The sequence below is a fragment of the Tachyglossus aculeatus genome, chromosome 15 (assembly GCF_015852505.1).
Source record: "Tachyglossus aculeatus isolate mTacAcu1 chromosome 15, mTacAcu1.pri, whole genome shotgun sequence".
NCBI classification, from domain to species: Eukaryota; Metazoa; Chordata; class Mammalia; order Monotremata; family Tachyglossidae; genus Tachyglossus; species Tachyglossus aculeatus.
The window spans coordinates 4,289,099-4,309,417 of NC_052080.1; the positions used below are offsets into that span (position 1 = coordinate 4,289,099).

At 42.4% G+C, this 20,319-nt stretch overlaps 1 protein-coding gene across 3 annotated transcripts in view; it reads left to right on the forward strand.

The window, feature by feature from the left end:
• Positions 1-20,319, forward strand: part of RPS6KA3 (ribosomal protein S6 kinase A3) — an 81,736-nt gene that overhangs the window by 51,516 nt on the left and 9,901 nt on the right. For 2 of the 3 annotated variants that reach the window (XM_038757180.1, XM_038757182.1), the window contains 12 exons: positions 819-899; positions 3,178-3,257; positions 5,675-5,781; positions 7,632-7,669; positions 7,894-8,036; positions 12,478-12,548; positions 13,692-13,780; positions 13,898-13,962; positions 14,063-14,165; positions 16,058-16,182; positions 17,854-17,979; positions 19,057-19,146. In XM_038757180.1, the coding sequence (XP_038613108.1) occupies positions 819-899; positions 3,178-3,257; positions 5,675-5,781; positions 7,632-7,669; positions 7,894-8,036; positions 12,478-12,548; positions 13,692-13,780; positions 13,898-13,962; positions 14,063-14,165; positions 16,058-16,182; positions 17,854-17,979; positions 19,057-19,146 (1,118 nt within the window). The remainder of the gene's footprint in view (positions 1-818; positions 900-3,177; positions 3,258-5,674; positions 5,782-7,631; positions 7,670-7,893; positions 8,037-12,477; positions 12,549-13,691; positions 13,781-13,897; positions 13,963-14,062; positions 14,166-16,057; positions 16,183-17,853; positions 17,980-19,056; positions 19,147-20,319) is intronic. The other variant, XM_038757181.1, reaches the window with a different exon arrangement.

The following is a 20,319-nucleotide window of genomic DNA, read 5'->3' on the forward strand; positions in this document are numbered from 1 at the left end:
AGGCTGATGGACTATATTAACCAATAGGGTTTTTTGGCGGGGGGGGGGGGGGGTGGTTAAATGGTATCTGTTAAGCACTTACTATGTGTTGAGCACTGGGGTAAGATGCAAGTTCTGAGTGCGGGGGTAGATATAAGTTTATCAAGTTGGACACCGTCCCTGTCCCACATGGGGCTGACAGTCTTAATCCAGATTTTACGGATGAGGAAACTGAGGCACAGAGAAGTGAAGTGACTTAACCGAGGTGACATAGGAAGCAGTTGGCAGAGCTGGGATTAGAATCGAGGTCCTCTAACTCACAGGCCCGTGCTCTTTCCACTACGCCGCTCTGCTTAGTTGTTTATTATTAATACTATTATAATAAGGTCATTATCCAAATAATTTTATTTTATGGCTTGTGTTCCCTCTCATTTCCAACATGTGAATCTCCTCTTTCAGTCATCTGCTGGTTTCTGTTATTTTCCTCTTTGCTTCAATTTAATTGAGTACAATGCTTTTAGGGGATATTTAGTTACTAACAAAATAGCTCTGATTTGATTTTAATTTGTTAAAGGCTGCCTTTGTTGTTCTGTATTTGTTGTTCTTCAGGAAAAAAAACCTCACCAGGAACATGAATAAAAGCCTGCTAACATAAAATTGGATATTTTATAGATTAAAAATGTGTTAGCATTTGTAACGTAGGCCCCGTGTAAAGTTGTAAGTTTTCTGAATGTTTCTAAAAATATTTTTTTGACAATAGAGAGGAAAAGAACACAATGCTCAGGTTTGAACGAGGATGAAAGTAATTCTTGGCCAACTGTTTGGGCATTCTCTTACAGTTCGAGATCGGGTTCGGACGAAGATGGAACGTGATATCCTAGTAGAAGTTAATCATCCCTTTATTGTTAAATTACATTATGGTGAGTTTTAAACGCTTCCTCCCCCCCCCCCGCCCCGCCCCGCATTTCAGTATGTCGCAAATTCATTTTATTTTCCCTGGTTTTGCCTTAGAGGTCGACTCATAAATAATAATAATAATAATAATAATGGTATTTAAGTGTTTACTATGTGTCAAGCAGTGTTTTAAGCACTGTGGGAGATCAAGCTAATCAGGTTGGACGCAGTCCCTGTCCCACGTGGAGCTCACGGTCTTCAGCCCCATATTACAGATGAGGGAACTGAGTCCCAGAGAAGTGAAGTGTCTTGCCGAAGATCACCCAGCAGACAAGTGAGGGAGCCGGGATTAGAACCCAGGACCTTCTGACTCACAGGCCCGGGCTCTAGCCACTAGGCCACGCTGCTTCTGGCAAAGCATTTTTGGCTGTAGCTGATCCCCTTTAGCAGAGGGGTTGTGTTCCTGAAGAGGCTGTGATAGAGGAAATTTAATTGGAAGTACTCGTGCCGTGTCTATGTGTGTTTATGCCTTCAATGGAACTAATTATCCTCTCACATTTTGTAACCGATGATGTATAAACTATGTACCAAGACAGATTAACATAATGGAAATCGGAAAACTCCCCAGCCCATGGTAATCCAGTCATGTAACTCGAGTATTGTACCACAGATGGAGCTTCAAGGCAAATTGCTCAAGTTGCCCTGAATGAGCCTTTTTATGGTTTGAAAAATTTTGTTGCAATGATATATTCTCATGTGCTTCTCTCTCCCACAATTCATATAATAGCGCTTTCACAATATTCCTTAGGAGCCCTATCCATGGGGTGCTAAAATAAACATCTCATTCTGCTATTGATCATGAGCTGCTTTGGGGACTGAAGAATTATTTTGATTGGAAAAAGACTTGACAAAATCGTGTCTGAATGCTTCGGGGTTATGCTTTTATTGCGCTTGTTTTTCCTTTATGGCCGTGAGCGTGACTGGGTGGTTCTTGGAGGTTGACTTAGAGGACTAGAAAGCGATCCAAATGGCAGCCTGGCCTAGCGAACAGAACCACAGCCTGGGAGTCAGAAGGTCATGGGTTCTAATCCCAGCTCCGCCACTTATCTGCTGTGTGACCTTGAGCAAGTCACTTCACTTCTCTGTACCTCTGTTCCCTGTAAAATGGGAGTCAAGACTGTGAGCCCCATATGGGCCAGGGACCGTGTCCAACTCGATTTGCTTGTACCCACCCCAGCGCTTAGTACAATCTTCGGCACATAGTAAGCACTTAACAAATACCATCATTATTATTATTGTCAGTTGGCAGTTTTCTTTGAGGGAGGTGTTGCCCTCGGTTTCCCGGCCCCGTTTCCAGGACTGGGCAGAGGGCATTTCCAGTGGATGCTGGGGAAATGGTTGATGCGGTAAGGAGCAGAATTCTTGTTGGGACTGGAGTTTCACTTCTCAAACTTCCTCCGTAGACTGGGTGCGGGATGTCTTCCTTCTGGGGCGGCCCACCCTGGATTTTCAGCGACTCTCTGAAAATTGGTTGGTTCCCACTTCTTCTGCCTCTGAAACCAGATCTGCTAAGCTCAGCCTTTCAAGCAGAAGGGTTTCCAGGGACCTAAATGCTGTCAACCCATAACATCCCTCTCTCCAAACCCCCTTCCCAAACCAGTCTCTTCTTCACTCAGGGCGGAACAGTGGAATTAATTTTGGCTTTCCTCACCACTTGAACTCCATATTTCCAACCGTTTTCCTTACTGTCCTCCTGCTCCTTCTTTTTTCCCTTCTTCCCACTGCTTCCTCTTCTTCCCCTTCTCATTTTTACCTCTTGCTTCCTTTACCTCTTCTTCCATTCCTCTCTCTTTTTCCTCCTTTTTCCCTTTCACTATGACCAATCCAACACTTTGACTCTCCACGACCAATCCAACTCTTTAACTCTTCCCACCCCACTTCCACCATTCCTAATTGGTAAATAGCTGAGCAGTTGGCAGAAGTAACCAGGGGATCCGTCATTTTCCTTCATTTGCTAGGTTGCCTCAGTTTGTCTGTGATTGTAGAGCGCTTTAGCAATTACTTAAGCTTCAGCATTCATTTGTCCAGAATCTACTCTTAGACAGGAATGAAGCAAAGCTAATAGCTTTGTATCCTTCCTCCTTCACCCTAAATTAAAATATTTAATAAAAATTAATAAAAAAATTAAAATAGTTATTTGTATTGACTAAGTTTAATCATTTGCTACAAATACCTTTTGTATAGAAAGTGATCTATGTTAACTCTTAATGAAAGAGCCTTATTTATGTGATTTTTTTTTTTCAGCTTTTCAAACAGAAGGGAAGCTGTACCTTATTTTGGATTTTCTCAGGGGAGGAGATTTGTTTACACGCTTATCCAAAGAGGTAAATCGGATTTTAAAGGTTCGCTTTGAAAAGCCCAGGTTTTACCCAAGAAGTCAATTACTAGAGCAGTTGAATTAATCAACATCTTTTCTACAAAGTTTTTCATTTGTGAAAACTTGGGTTTACTTTTTAACAGAATCTCTTTTCCAGAATACTCTGTTCCAGCTGATTCTTCAACCTTTCCAGATCAACAAGTCTTGCAACAAGTCTCCCTACTCCTTAGGTATATTCTGAGTAATTAGTCGGTAAAGCCAAAGACATGCACGATCTTTATATTTCTCAGAAATTGAGAACCATAAGGCTTACCCTCTGGATTGTCAGCTCCCTGAGCGCAGAGAGCATATCTGGGTAGGGACTGTCTCTATATGTTGCCAATTTGTACTTCCCAAGCGCTTAGTACAGTGCTCTGCACATAGTAAGCGCTCAATAAATGCGATTGATGATGATGACGATGATCTCCTTAGTTTTGTACTCTCCCCCAGGCCTACTGCAGTGTTCTACACAGAGTAAGCGCACACAAAATACCACTGATCAACTGAAGTGAGCACTCCTACTATATACTGAAAAGTGGTCCTTGCCTTTGGAGTACAGACTACATCTCTCTTTTTATGGTATTTGTTAAGTGCCTACTGTGTGCAAGACACTGTACTAAGCAAATCAGGTTGGATGCGGTCCCTGTTCCACATACGGCTCACAGTCTTAACCCTCGCCCCCGCATTTTACAGATGAGGTAACTGAAACATAGAGGAGTTAAGTGTGTTGCCCCAGGTCACATAAGAGATGAATGGCAGAGGCAGGATTAGAACCCAGGTCCTCTGCCTCCTGGACTCTTTCCGATAGACCACAGTGCTTCTCTCACTGCAGACTCTCTGGTTTTGTAGTGTGTTCTTGATCAGTTCTGCGACACCCTCCATAATCCTCTCCCTGATTGATCATTTATCTTTTACGCCAGATGTGTAGGTACCTTCCAGTGCTTATGCCCCATATTTGATAATTTTATTTCTCCTGTATTTTGGGGGGCCAGTAACCATTTCTTGCCAATCAGTAGTTAGCAGGGGGCGGGGAGGGGTCTTTGTAGTTTTTTTCCCTCCCCTTGAAGACATGTTCTCTGAGGAGGTGAGAGCATGGTTCGAAATGTTTTGGTTTCCATCAAGCTGCTGGAGGGCAAATTCAGAAAGATAATTTCTCAGTAGTGCTAACAAAAATAAAAATCAGTGAATTTTGGAACCAAGCCTGTGACAATTTATTCCTATAGACAAATGAGTAAAGCAACTACTCGTATGTAATTACAGAGCGGAAGGGTCTCTTGGTCATAACCTTTGACATTCAATCAGTCATATTTTTTGAGCGCTTACTACGTGCAGAGCACTGTACTAAGCGCTTGGGAGAGGACGGTATAACAGTTTAACAGGCACATTTCCTGCCCACCTTTACCAATTGCTATTAATTTTGGTAGCATCTTCCACAGATATTTAGACAAACCTTTTCTGTCTTTGCCAACTTGGTATAGGAATGCACTACATAACGTCCATTAAATTAAGTTGACATTTATGGAATTTAGACCTTGGGCCGCAGGAAGATACCATTCTCTCCCATCACCAGGATTCCCTGTTAAGGCTAATGGGAGTTTTCCCAGCACCTCATCACACCCACTGTGGCTCAGGGGCTGAATGCTGGAGCCGATTAAAAACTTAGGGTAGGAATTAAAGCACACAAAGCCCAGCTTTTCGAATTGTTTAGCCTCTGAGCCTCAGGCTTTAGATTGTATAACGGCAGCAGATTAAGGACCTACGGTAGGAATTAAATCGCACAACACTCAGCTTTTCAAGTTGTTGTTTAGCTTCTGAGCCGCGGTGGAGGCTTTAGACTTTGAGAGACGTGGCCCGAAGTTTGAACAAAGCCTTGAAAACCTCAGGTCTGTCAGTTCGAAATCTACCTCCCCCTGCTCTCCTCTGCTTCTGAGGGCTGAAGAGATGCAATTCAGTGGGAAAACAGGGTTAGATGTATGAAATTCCACTTTCATTCATTCAGTCGTATTTATTGAGCGCTTACTGTGTGCAGAGCACTGCACTAAGCGCTTGGGAAGGACAAGGTGGCAACATTTAGAGACGGTCCCTACCCAACAGTGGGCTCACAGTCTAGAAGGGGGAGACAGAGGACAAAACAAAACATATTAACAAAATTAAATAAATAGCATAAATATGTACAAATAAAATAAATAAATAGAGTAATAATTCCAGGTCTTTGGTGAAAAATGTATATTCTCTGTGTTGTGGAAGGTATTTAGGATAAAATGTCATTTAGAAGATGGGTAGTTCAGACATTTACAAGTGCTGGACTTCCCTGAAGTACTTCATTTGCGGTTTAAGGTTCAGTATGGGTGTGCTAAAATAATTAACCAGTTAATTGTTTCTTAGGTGATGTTCACAGAAGAAGACGTCAAATTCTACTTGGCTGAACTTGCACTCGCTTTAGATCATCTGCATAGTCTTGGAATAATCTACAGAGACCTAAAACCCGAAAAGTAAGGAATTCAGTGTAATCCATCACCTCCATCACTACTGACATGAGGCAAATCAGGATATTGTTCAAATAGAGGCAGTTGCGGTGATCAGCAGAATTAGCAACTTAATCTTAAAACGTAAATGAATTTTTTTCCTAGGGAGTATGGAAACGAAATGGTCAATTGTCAAGAAGTTGATGGGAAATAAATTTGACCCAGCTGTTTTGATTGAAGGGGGTCTGTGTGACTGAGACATTCTCCCATGTTGCCTGCTTGTTTGTATTATTAAGCTCGCTTTTGCAACACATGTACATATTCCGCATGGAGAGGACCTTTGAAGGGAGAAGTTTTAATAGCCCACCTTTGGATTTTTATATAAAATCTTAAATTGTGATTTCAATATTTATAAGACCATGCAAAAAGACTCAGAAACACTAAAAGCTTCCTTCAGTCTTCATTATAGGAAGAGTTTCGCCTCCCTAAATACTCCGTTTGAGTATTTATTTGAAAAGCAGCGTCGTCTAATGGATAGAGCACAGGCCCAGAAGTCAAAAGGACCTGGGTTTTAATCCCAGCTCTGACACTTGTCTGCTATGTGACCTTGGGCAAGTAACTAAACTTCTCTATGCCTCAGTGACCTCATCTGTAAAGTGGGAATTAAGACTGTGAGCCCCATATGGGACATGGATTGGGGCTACCCTGAGTACCTTCTATGTACCCCAGCAGTTAGAACAGCACCTGGCACAGAGTAAGCACTTAAATGCCATTTAAAAAAGGGTATGTTGTTTGCAGGCGTGAGTTTCCTGCTCCCCATATCATGGAGGTCTTTGTCCACTTTACAAATCGACCAGAGCAGGGTAGTTAATGGCGATGCCAAAGGATTTGGATGAGGATTTAATTTATGGGCCCATGTGGAACTTATAATGAAGTAATTTTCCCATGCAATTTTTGGGGGGTATTGTCTCTTCCCAATTATTAACACCAAATGGCTTCATAAAAAATATAAATTTATGGTGATGGCCCAGCATCTTTAACACAATGACTTTCTGCGCTCATAAATTCACTTCTGAATAAAAGTTATTCTGCCCCTCGCCCCTCAAAACAGACAAGTCCCATGTCGCCATCCTGCTTTGGAGACTTGAACAAAAACTTCCAACGCAAGATGCTCGGCATGAACATAAAGCACATGTTGGAATTTTTCCAACGAGAGATGTTTCCCAAGTATCTGTTTCTAAAGATTTCCAATTTTGTGGTTGAGAGCGTGGCTGGTTCTTTAGAATAAAAATAATAATAATAATGGCATTTATTAAGCGCTTACTATGTGCAAAGCACTGTTCTAAGTGCTGGGGAGTTTACAAGGTGATCAGGTTGTCCCACGTGAGGCTCACAGTCTTAATCCCCATTTTACAGATGAGATCACTGAGGCCCAGAGAAGTTAAGTGACTTGCCCAAAGTCACACAGCCGACTAGTGGCGGAGTCAGGATTTGAACCCATGACCTCTGACTCCAAAGCCCAGGCTCTTTCCACTGAGCCACGCTGCTTCCCCGGGGGTTTTAGTTATCCAGTTTTGGACTTGAAAAAAAATATATATAAAAATGTCAGTTGACTGTAAATAGCTGTCTGTGAGCTGTAATAACACTGTCAAAGATTTTTACAATGTTAATTTTATGGCTTTTGCTTTCCAGCCGGAATTTAAGTGGCATGTTTTTCCCTTAGATATGTTTTGGAGCTTTTAGCATAAAACAATAATTTGTTTACAGCTACAGTTATTGTAAATTTTAGGTAGGTTTAAACCTTAGGTAAGTTTAAAAGAAATAATCGAAACCATGGTAAATAACTATTTTTAAACTGCTGAATTATTTTCTTTCAGCATACTGCTTGATGAAGAAGGCCATATCAAGTTGACAGGTTAGTAATAGTCTAAATTTATGAGGTATTCTTCATAACCTCAGTGATAACATATTCACTCATCTTAGAGGAGTTTTCCCCTTGAGTGTGAATTAAGAATCAAAATCAGAACCAGTAATTACGTCTAGAAACACCACAAAGTTTGTTTCTTGTCAGATGGACCTCTTGACAAAAAAAAGTCTGAAATTGAAGTATTAAGTGAAAATTGAAACACTTTTTTACAGATTTTGGCTTGAGCAAAGAGTCCATTGACCATGAGAAGAAGGCCTATTCCTTCTGCGGAACGGTAGAATATATGGCTCCCGAAGTAGTTAATCGACGAGGTCATACCCAAAGCGCAGATTGGTGGTCTTTTGGTGTTCTAATGGTAAGTTTCTCTTCCAAGAAAGTATTGGCATTTATAGAGATGATGCTTAAAAGAATGAACAAGTAGGGCTTAATCAGTGTCCAAAACGCATCAAGTAAAAGCACGTCTGTATGTATGTACTGAGTTGGAATGGAAAAAAGTGCATAATAATAATAATGGTATTAACAGGCACTGTACTAAGTGCTGGGGTGGATACCAGCCAGTCAGGTTGGACACAGTCCCCTCCCACTTGGGGCTCATAATCTCAATCCCCATTTTACAGGTGAGGTAACTGAGACCCAGAGAAGTGGAGTGACTGTTCCAAGGTCACCATCATCATCATCATCATCAATCGTATTTATTGAGCGCTTACTGTGTGCAGAGCACTGTACTAAGCTCTTGGGAAGTACAAATTGGCAACATATAGAGACAGTCCCTACCCAACAGTGGGCTCACAGTCTAAAAGGGGGAGACAGAGAACAAAACCAAACATACTAACAAAATCAAATAAATAGAACAGATATGTACAAGTAAAATAAATAAATAAATAGAGTAATAAATATGTACAACCATATATACATATATACAGGTGCTGTGGGGAAGGGAAGGAGGTAAGACAGGGGGATGGAGAGGGGGACGAGGGGGAGAGGAGGGAAGGGGCTCAGTCTGGGAAGGCCTCCTGGAGGAGGTGAGCTCTCAGCAGGGCCTTGAAGGGAGGAAGAGAGCTAGCTTGGCGGAGGGGCAGAGGGAGGGCATTCCAGGCCCCGGGGATGACGTGGGCCGGGGGTCGATGGCGGGACGGGCGAGAGTGAGGTACGGTGAGGAGATCAGCGGTGGAGGAGCGGAGGGTGCGGGCTGGGCTGGAGAAGGAGAGAAGGGAGGTGAGGTAGGAGGGGGCGAGGTGATGGACAGCCTTGAAGCCCAGGGTGAGGAGTTTCTGCCTGATGCGCAGATTGATTGGTAGCCACTGGAGATTTTTGAGGAGGGGAGTGATATGCCCAGAGCGTTTCTGGACAAAGATAATCCGGGCAGCAGCATGAAGTATGTGAAGTAAGACAAGTGGTGGTGTAGGGATTAGAACCCATGACCTTCCGACTGCCAGGCCGGTGCTCTATCCACTCGGCCACGCTGCTTCTCCTAAGGGTCATTGGTCCAGCCAGCCACCCGCAGCTCTGCCCCCTGACGCGTCCTCTGGACAGGAAGCTTGTTCCGGGCAGGGAACGTGTCTGCTAATTCTGTTGCACGGTGCTTGGCCCGGTGCTCTGCGCAAAGTAAGCGCTCACTAAATCCCATTGATGGATTGATCTCTGAGAGGGGGCCGGCCGCCTCAGCACTCCCGATCTCGGCAAACACCGGGAGCGCGTGGCCAATTGCCCCGCCGAGATGGGATCCGGCATAAAGTTCAGCTAGTATCCGTGTTGGCCTTAGGAGTGTTCGCGGTTATTTCTGTTCACTCCATGGGGTTATACAGTTTGTTCTCTCACTCCACAAGGAGAATTGTCTTCAGTAAACTTTTAGACTTTTAGACTTTTAGACTGTGAGCCCACTGTTGGGTAGGGACTGTCTCTATGTGATGCCAATTTGTACTTCCCAAGCGCTTAGTACAGTGCTCTGCACATAGTAAGCGCTCAATAAATACGATTGATTGATTGATTGAGTAAACGACCCTTTTTAGCAGCATAATTAGGTTTGAACTACAACAAATCCTCGTATAAAACATCTCATTGTCAGCAGTACAGGGCTGGCTTTTCATGTTTGTCTATAGTTAAAAGCTATCCGGATTTTTTTTTTTCTGTTTCTCTTTTCATCTGCTCTCTGTAGTATTCATGTTGGAAGGTCTCTTGTTTTGTGGAGTTCTCTCAATCTAAAGTGTGCCTGTGTAGATCCTTCTTAGGAGAAACTTCCAATTAACTATAAAAATAAACTCATTGATAATTAAGCAATATGTCAAGGTGTCAGTACGACTAAAAGAAAATTCTTCATCTTCCCTCCCAATACTTTTATCAGCCTCCTCTCTGTTCTCCCTGGATCCATCCCCTCCCCTCTCCAAACCATTCTTCACGCTGTTGCCTTATTAAGTTTTTCTAAAACATCTCAGCAAATGTTTCCCAAATCCTTGAAAAATGATGTTACTCATTCTTCTAGGAATCAAGCAGAAGCTCCAAAATTGTTGCTTTAAGGCACTCTAGACTGTAAGCGCGTTGGGAGCAGGGAGTGTGTCTGTTTATTGTTATAATGTACTCTCCCAAGCGCTGGGTACAGTGCTTTGCACAGAGTAAGCGCTCAGGAAATACGATTAAATGAATGGATGAACCCCATCGGCTATTGCTATCATAATTATCTACTCTCTTCTCCCACTATACTCCAGCTCACATTCTTCTCGCTACGCCTCATCCCTTAATCTCCTGTTTCTGAGTTCAAGCTCACGCCCTTTGTCTCCCCCCAACACCCCCATTCCAGTCCGCCAGACCTCAGCTCTTCCCATTTTTCAGCACCATTCCGAAATCCCTCATCCTCCGGGAGACTTTCTCCGTTTAATTTTTCATATTCCGGGGAGACAGCGTGGCTAGGAAAAGAACATGGAGCTAGCTGGGGTTGTCGGATTGTCTGATCCATATATAGCTGAAAATTTTGCTCCTCTAGACGTAGTTCTGTGCTGCATTTTAAATTTTATTTTTGCATTTATCCCATTTGTCTTTTGTGTAGTTTTTATGTTATTATTTTACCTTTCCTTATGCACTCATTTCCTGCCCCCTTCCCCCCATTATACTTTGATTGGGAGCCTCTAGGAGGCTCACCCAAATATAGTTTATCAGTGCTCAGTCATAATAATTAGAATAATAATAATAACTGTGGTATTTAAGTGCTTACTGTGTGCCAGGCACTGTACTATGTTTGTACATGTTTATTACTCTATTTTACTTGTACATATCTATTCTATTTATTTTATTTTGTTAATATGTTTGGTTTTGTTCTCTGTCTCCCCCTTCTAGACTGTGAGCCCACTGTTGGGTAGGGACCGTCTCTATATGTTGCCAACATGTATTTCCCAAGCGCTTAGTACAGTGCTCTGCACGCAGTAAGCGCTCAATAAGTACCATTGATTGATTGATTGATACTAAGCACTGGGGTGGAGACAAGCAAATCAGGTCGGACACAGTTCCTATCCCACATGGGACTCCCAGTGTCAATCCCCATTTTTCAGTTGAGGTAACTGAGGCACAGAGAAGTGAAGTGACTTCCTCACGGTCACACAGCAGTGATCTATCCACTATGCCATGCTCAGTACAGTGCTTCACAAAGAATAAGCGCTTAAATGCTATTTGCACCACTACTGTGAGGCCCGGATTTTAGTCTTGGCTTGGCCATTTGTCTGCTGTTTGGCTTTGGGCAAGTCACAAGCTCTCTGAGCTGTAGTTTCCTCATCTGTAAAATGGGGATAAACCGCCTGATCTTCCTCCTTTTTAGTCGCTTAACCCCATGTGAGATGGGGTTTGCATCCAATCCGATTATCTGGTATCTCTCCCCAGTTCTTCGCACAGTGTTTGGCCCCTAATATGAACTTAATAAACCCGATCATTATTATGTCCTCCTGACTATCATCTCAGCACTTTGGCACTGGGGAAGATACAAGCTAATCAGGTTGGACGTTGTCCCTAAACCACATGCAGCTCACGGTCTTAATCCCCATTTTATCGATGAGGCAAATGAGGCACAGAGAAGTGAGTTGACTTACCCAAGGTCACACAGCAGACATGGTGGAGCTGGGTTTAGAACCCAGGTCCTCTTATTCCCAAGGCTGTGTACTTTCCACTAGGCCATGCTGCTTCTCAACTTCTTAATCAATCAATCAGTCATATTTATTGAGCGCTTACTGTGTGCAGAGCACTGTACTAACTTCTTAAAGTTGAGAAGCAGCGTGGCTCAGTGGAAAGAGCATGGGCTTTGGAGTCAGAGGTCATGGGTTCAAATCCCGGATCTGCCAGTTGTCAGCTGGGTGACTTTGGCCAAGTCACTTCACTTCTCTGTGCCTCAGTTCCCTCATCTGTAAAATGGGGATTAAGACTGTGAGACCCCTGCGGGACAGCCTCATCACCTTGTAACGTCCCCAGCTCTTAGAACAGTGTTCTGCACATAGTAAGTGTTTAATAATTACCATTATTATTATTAATAATAATAAAGGGAAAAGCAGAATAGATTTTGTGGTAATGGGGCAATAAAATGAGTGATGGATCTTCTGGTTCCTACTGGGTGACATTTTAGAAAAGTCAACCCTCTGATTGTCACATTGTCATTCTTCCATCATACATTGAACCTGATTATCTTGTACCTACCCCAGGGCTTAGTTCAGTGCCGTGCCCATAGTAAGCGCTTAACAAATTCCACAGTTATTATTTTTCTCTTGCATTAGTTTTCGTTTTGTTTTTCAATTGCCTAATTGTCTGAAAATTGTCCCTGGCAGTTTGAAATGCTCACTGGTACTCTACCTTTCCAAGGGAAAGACAGAAAAGAAACCATGACGATGATCCTTAAGTAAGTATCCTTGTTGTTCTTAAATAGACAGCTACCTATGTTGTGTGAGTTGGACCTTTGGCGATGATTATGTGAATGTTTCACCTTGAAAAATGACTTTTTGCTTTAGTACATAAGTCACCTCATCAGGAGGACTAATCCTCTGGAGAAGACACATTAGTGCTAGGAAAAGTCCAGGGAAAACGTGGAAGTGGCAGACTGGCAGCCTGATGGATAGAGACCATAACCACGATAAAGGAAGAACAGTTAGAAAGGTTGCGGATTGTGGCGGAGGACAGGACGTTCTGGAGAACGTAGATCCATGAAGTCGCTGTGAATCGAAAACAACTCGACGGCACTTAATAATAGTAATAATAATATGATTCGACAGAGAAAAGATGGTTTTTGTAGGGAGGATACTCACTGAAGCCCAAATGAGAGGAAATAGTCTGAAATTAAAGAAGGATTTTGGCCAGGCACCAGGAAGGATGCCTTGTCTAACGTGCTAATAAGACAGTGGAATGAGTTATGAGGAGAGATTGTAAAGTTGGGAGAGGTTTGAGGAATTATTCAACCATGAGTCCTCTGGGATTTCAGTATTCACTTTGAAGGAGGCATGATGATTTAATAATAATGATGTCTTCTAAGCGCTTACTATGTGTCAAAGCACTTTTCTAAGCGCTGGGTAGATCCAAGCTAATCAGGTTGGACACGGTCCCTGCCCCACATGGCTATGATCACTCCTGGACTAGGGAGTGTGTCTGTTTATTGTTATAGTGTACTCTCCCAAAGGCTTAATGCAGTGCTTTTGCACACAGTAAGCACTAATTAATTATGTTGGATCGACTAAGGACATGTATGCAAACTGAATGTAGTCATTTGAATGTTTCTTTGGTTCAGGGCCAACCTGCATTTTTCTGGTAATGCTATATTCACATATCCTAAGTTTAACTGGTCAGGTTGAGAGAGAAATTCACTGGTTTGAGCTATTTGTGGGAATGAAGAAGTGCTATATAAATTTTTATAATTACCTGCGCTAAGTAAAGCCAGCTTTCTAATGTTATGCGTGCACTTCTTTTCTTTTAATGGGCCACTAAGGAAGTTGGTGGAAAAAAATATCGTCAGGATCGTGATGCTCTGATTGAATTCTTTCTCTTGTTTTAGAGCCAAACTTGGAATGCCACAGTTTCTGAGTCCTGAAGCTCAGAGTCTTTTGCGCATGCTTTTCAAGCGAAATCCGGCGAACAGATTAGGTAAAATATTTCATGCTCTCTCAGAGACAACCGGAGAGTGAATTTTCTTAAGCTCTTAATAGATATATGTGACATTAAACGTTCAGGTACCACAATGGCCTGATTTTTATTTTACAGGAGCAGGTCCAGATGGAGTTGAAGAGATTAAACGCCATGCGTTTTTCTCCACAATAGACTGGAATGTAAGTATTGAATAAAACATTCACTTCAGAAGCTTCTCCGTAACCAAATAGTCTCGTTATTATGCATATCCATAATTATTGTGTTTTCTTCTGGCCCCAGAAATTATACAGAAGGGAAATTCTTCCACCTTTTAAACCTGCAACAGGCAGACCTGAAGATACGTTTTATTTTGATCCTGAATTTACAGCCAAAACTCCCAAAGGTAAGAAACGGTTAATGTATACGTCAGCCAAGAAGGATCCCTGGAGATTTTATCTTTTAGAACCCCATTTTACGTTGTCCTTCAGAAGTCATTTTCCTGTAAATTGTGTTCTTGGAGGTGATTACGTGGTGACAGGAATAATGGAGTTGAGTGGCCTATACAGTCCTCTAGACTGAAAGCTTGTGGGCAGGTAACTTATATACCAACTCTGCAAATTGTACTCTCCCAAGTGCTTAGTACAGTGCCGTGCACACAGTAAGCACTCAGATATGATTGGCTGATTGATTGATTGATTTGACACTGGTTTTAGAAATCACCTTTTATTCAGCCTCGGCCCCCAGCTCGGTTTTTGTATACTTAAGTGGAACATTAAATTTTGTTCTCTTAAGATGTGTCAGACCAGATTTATCTTTCAACCAGACAAATATTGAGAAGTAACATGGCCTAGTAGAGCACAGGCCTGGGAATCAGAGGATGTGGGTTCCAAACCCAGCTCTGCCACATGTCTGCTTTGTGACCTTGGGCAAGCCACTTCACTTCTTTGGGCCTCAGTTCCCTCTTCTGTAAAATGGGGTTTGAGACTGTGAGCCCCATGTGGGACAGGGACTGTGTCCAACCTGATTACCTTGTATCTACCCCAGCACTTAGAACAGTGCTTGGCACATAATAAGGGCTTAACAAATAAAACGACAGGTACTTTGCGCGTTGTAGTTGTCCAGTTGGCTTTTCTAGTTTTGTGATAAACCACGATTTAGTGAGTCAGAGTGACTCGCCCAAGGTCACGCAGCAGGGAACTGGCAGGGTTGAGATTAGAACCCAGGTCTTCTGATTACGAAGCCTATGCTCCTTCTAGGTCAATGCCTGGAGACCAAAATGGGGAAAAATGGAACGGGGAAGTAGAGGGGTCAAAAGTCCTGCCTGCCTAGAATTTCAAAGCTCTGTCTTTCTTGTCACTAGACTGGATTCTTCTTAAACTCATATAGTAGACTGGTCCTATTTCCTTCCAGAAGGTTCTGCTCTCCTAGAGGGTTCTGAGAAATGTAATTCTCAGAAAAGGGGGAGAGTTACAGGAATACATTTCCCAATCCTCCTTTGATCTCAGTTTAGTTGCCGTTAGGCCTCCTCTTGGGCCCTCAGTAGTTCCACAATCAATCCATGGTTTTTATTGGGTGCAAACTGTGTGCAGAGCACTGTTAGCATCTGGGAGTAGAGTGCGGTAAAGTTGGCGGACATGATCCTGACCGCCCCCCCCCCCCCCAATTTAGTGGATTGTAGATGCCTGTGAAGTCATGTTCAATTTTCTGTGACTTAACTACATTAACTCAATCGTTCGTATTTATTGAGTGCTTACTGCGTGCAGAGCACTGTACTAAGCACTTGGGAGAGTACAGAATAACAGAGTTGGTAGGCACGTTCCCTGCCCACATGGAGCTTACAGTCTAGAGGGGGAGACGGACATTAATCTAAGTAAATAAATTAGGGATATGTACTTAACTGCTGTGGGGCTGGGTGGGGGGTGAAGAAAGGGAGCAAATCCAAGTGCAAGGGTGACGCAGAAGGGAATGGAAGAAGAGGAAATGAGGACTTAGGGAAGGCCTCTTGGAGGAGATGGGCCTTCAGTATGGCTTTGAAGCTGAGGAGAGTCATTGTCTGTCGGATATGAAGAGGGAGAGCGCTCCAGGACATGGGACGGACATGGGCGAGAGGTAAGCAGCGAGATGGACGAGATGGAGGTACAGTGAGAAGGTTGGCATTAGAGGAGTAAAGCGCGGGCTGGGTTGTAGCAGGAGAGCGGAGAGATGAGGTAGGAGGGAGCGAGGTGATGGACTGCTTTAAAACTGATGGTATTTTGAGGGCACCTGAGGTCCTAACAAGTTCTTTTTATCCGTCAGATTCCCCTGGAATTCCCCCCAGCGCTAATGCACACCAGCTCTTCCGGGGTTTCAGTTTCGTCGCCATTACTTCAGATGACGACAACCAAGCCATGCAGGCGGTCGGAGCACATTCAATTGTTCAGGTGAGTTCTTTTGAAAGATGCGGTGTTTTGATAAAAAAAAAAAAAAACAGTTGGCTCGTGCTGGGAGTCGATTACATTTGCCTTCATATGTACCTTTTCATAATTCACACGTTGCCGTATACGGTGAGTCTTCTACCAGCCGGGCAGAAAAATTAGATCATTTAACTAAAGATCTAACCTATAGGAGTCCTTGCTAAAACATTGTCAGAAAAAAAAAATGTGTATGTATTTGGCCTGGACATACTCCGGGATCCCAGAGGCTTAGACCTTCAGTGTCGTCCCAAACTCTGATCAATCCATCAACCAATCAACTCTCCCAGGCACTTAATACAGTGCTCTGCACACAGTAAGAAGCACTCAATAATAATAATAATGGTATTTGCTAAGCACTAACTATGTGCAAAGCACTGTTCTAAGCGCTGGGGGGGATACAAGGTGATCAAGTTGTCCCACGTGGGGCTCGCAGTCTTAATCCCCATTTTACAGATGAGGGAACTGAGGCACAGAGAAGTTAAGTGACTTGCCCAAAGTCACACAGCTGACAAGTGGCAGAGCCGGGATTTGAACCCGTTACCTCCGACTCCAAAGCCCTTGCTCTGTCCACTGAGCCACACTGCTTCATATTCAATAAATACGAATGACTGTCTGATTGAAACAAAAGCCACCTCCCTCTTTTGGGGTGCCTCTGATACTTGTGTTCTCCACAAATATTGTGCACTAGATCAGAAACTCTAGTGTGTAGAACGCAATTGTATTCAACATCTCCAGTCCTTAGGAGTCTTAAATAAACACGGATTGTTAAGAAAAAATTTTAATGCAAATATAGTTTGCAGTTCAAATTCAATCAGAATTTCTGATTCGGATGTTTAGAGTCCAGGTTGGTATCCAATTAACATTGTGTACAGTAGCAAGATAAGACGGCAGTGTTTTATATTACCACATATTCCTGCTGTGTTGATTTTTTGTTGTTGTTTTAAGGGAGTCCGTTGGTATTCTACTAGAGATTTTCTTTAACTAGTAGGCTAGTCGCTTTGCTTCTCGATCATCATCATCAATCGTATTTATTGAGCGCTTACTATGTGCAGAGCACTGTACTAAGCGCTTGGGAAGTACAAATTGGCAACATATAGAGACAGTCCCTACCCAACAGTGGGCTCACAGTCTAAAAGGGGGAGACAGAGAACAAAACCAAACATACTAACAAAATAAAATAAGTAGAATAGATATGTACAAATAAAATAAATAAATAGAGTGATAAATATGTACAAACATATATACATAATGTTCTCGATGCCATGGTTACCTCATTGGTAAAATTGGGACAGGGACTATGACCAGTCTGATTAGCTTTCATCTTCCCCAGTGCTTAGTACAGTGCCTGGCACGTAGTAAACACTTAACAAATACCACTTAAAAAAAAAAATATATATATATATATATATGCACAGTATGAACTATTCAGTGTATTTCGAATGCCTTGACTTTGGAAATGAATTGTTGCAACCTAATCCCAAAAGATAATAGTGATAAACTAATGCCGATATGAGGTTCTAAATTTAAGCGGGTTCTGGCTGAAATATTGAGCTAGAAATGCATGTAGAAAATAGTTTTAGAGTATTTGATACTAATGCCTGTTAAAGTAGTCATCAGTTGACAATGTTATTTTGGTAGCAGTTGCACAGGAACAGCATTCAGTTCACCGATGGCTATGAAGTAAAAGAAGACATCGGAGTCGGCTCGTATTCCATTTGCAAGAGATGTATACACAAAGGCACAAACATGGAATATGCTGTTAAGGTATTTCTACATTTTGGTAGGATTTTTATAAATACTTTCATGCTGAAAACCGCCTGCTAAGGAATGTCAGCTAGCGATCAAGTAGCTTAATCCCTGGGGTTTTGGTAGGACTAACTTCTATAAAATAGTCAACAGGGAATCCTGTACTATTTCTTCAGGTCAGCTATTGATATCTAGTTCCCACGTTATGCAGTACTTATAGTTGATGAGATAACCCTGCCCGAGAAGCAAATATTCTCTGGCAACAGTGACATTTTCCAGAGCCACAAGGCCACACAGAGAGGGTAGCTAAGACTTGAAGTGGCTTCAGTAGAGGAAAGTAGAAAGAGAGGAGCAGCTTGGTCTTTTAGAAAGTTTCCAAAGGACCTGTTGTCAAAGTTGTCAAAGGACCTGGGTTCTAACCCTACCTCTGCCACTTCCCTGCTGTGTGGCCTTGGGGAAGTCACTGAACTTCTCTGGGCTTCAATTTCCCTATCTGTAAATTGGGGACTCAATACCTGTTGTCCCTCAAACTTAGGCTGGGGGTCCCATGTGGGACAGGGACTGTCCAACCTGATAAACCTAGATCTATCCCTGAGCTTAGAATGGGGCTTGATACCTAGTAAGCACTGAATAAACACCACTAATTATTATTATTACGTAATGTGATATTTCACGGGTGGACAGTAGTTGCCTGCTTTCACTGAATTTTAAGACCTTCGGGGGAAGAGATGAGAGAGACATTTGCCAAGGGTGTGTGTGTGTGTGTGTTTTGTTGGTTTGTTCGCCTTAACTGATCTTTGTTTTGGTATTGTAAAAGTAGTAGATGCATTTCTGGGAGCGAGGATACGGATTGAGATAGAATTGCACTTTCTGTATTAATAAAGCATAGATTGACATGTCTATTCTTAAGGAATGAGTTTTTATTTTAGAGGACTCTCATTAACTGTGGTCTGTTAGCAGGGAAGACTATCCCAGCAGGGTTTTCTATTTTGAGGTTGGATCTCTGATTTTTATTTAGATGGGGATTGATGCAGATTAATTATCTTGGGATGCTCAATTGTTTATAATTATTTATAAAATATTCTCACCCTTTAGATTATTGATAAGAGCAAGAGAGATCCAACGGAAGAAATCGAAATCCTTCTCCGGTATGGTCAGCACCCAAATATCATCACTCTAAAAGATGTAAGTCGATCTTTTCTTTCTGAAATCTTTGTTCCTCTGGAATGTTTTTCTGTTACTTTGAATTCAGCCAACAAAGCACAGCGTACATAATGTGGATATCTAATATTCATGTTTTAAATTGGTCAAGGTCAAGTGCTTGCTTGGTGTTAGCTTCGATTCAAGGTAAACTCGTTTTCCGAGACTTGTGACACTGTTGTAATAATAGTGCTCGGCAGAGAAAGTTCAAACTGCTCTCCTGTACTTTCATTTGTCAAAAAAACAATTATGGGGAACGATTGAAGAAAAATAGGAAATTTTCCCCTTCTCCTGTTTACCTATTCCTCTTTGACTTAGGTACACCAAGTCAGCAATAATAGTGAATACGATACTTTCCACCTCGTGGTTTTTGAGGATTCTAATTCCTGCAAGTCACTGACATTTTTGAACCCTTTGGGATTTATATTAAAGATCTGAATTTTGTGTGGAACTTTGAACCTTAGAACTCTGTAGAAGTATCAAGACTAAAGATACATTTGGTCCCATACAATATCAGCATTCCTTCATTGGAGGCCTGAGCAAATCAAAGAAGAGAACTTTTATTCTCTTGGAGAATAATATATTCATTTTTTAAAGGTATTAAGCGCATAATGTGTGCTAAGCACTATTCTGAGCACTGGGGTAGATAGAAAGAAATCAAGTGGGATACAGTCTGTGTCTCCCATGGGGCTCGCGGTCTTAATCCCCATTTTACAAACGAGATAACTGAGGCACAGAGAACTGAAGTGACTTCCTCAAGGTCACACAGCAGGCAAGTGGTCGATTGGGATTAGAACCACTAGATTTTTAAATCAATTGCCTGTCTTCTTGTCCGGAGACATCAGGCTGGGAAGTGGCAGATCTCTGTAGGTGGACTCGGCCCTGAAATCTACACAGGGGTTTTCCCCGGGCTTTTGGCTATTTCATTCAATCGTATTTATTGAGCGCTTACTGTGCAGAGCACTGTACTAAGCGCTTGGGAGCGCTGGGGTAGATATAAGGTAATCAGGTTGTCCCATGTGGGGCTCACAGTCTTAATCCCCATTTTACAGATGAAGGAACTGAGGTACAGAGAAGTGACGTACCTTGCCCCAAGTCACACAGCGGCTTTCCCCAGGCTTTTGGCTATTTCATTCAGTCATATTTATTGAGCGCTTA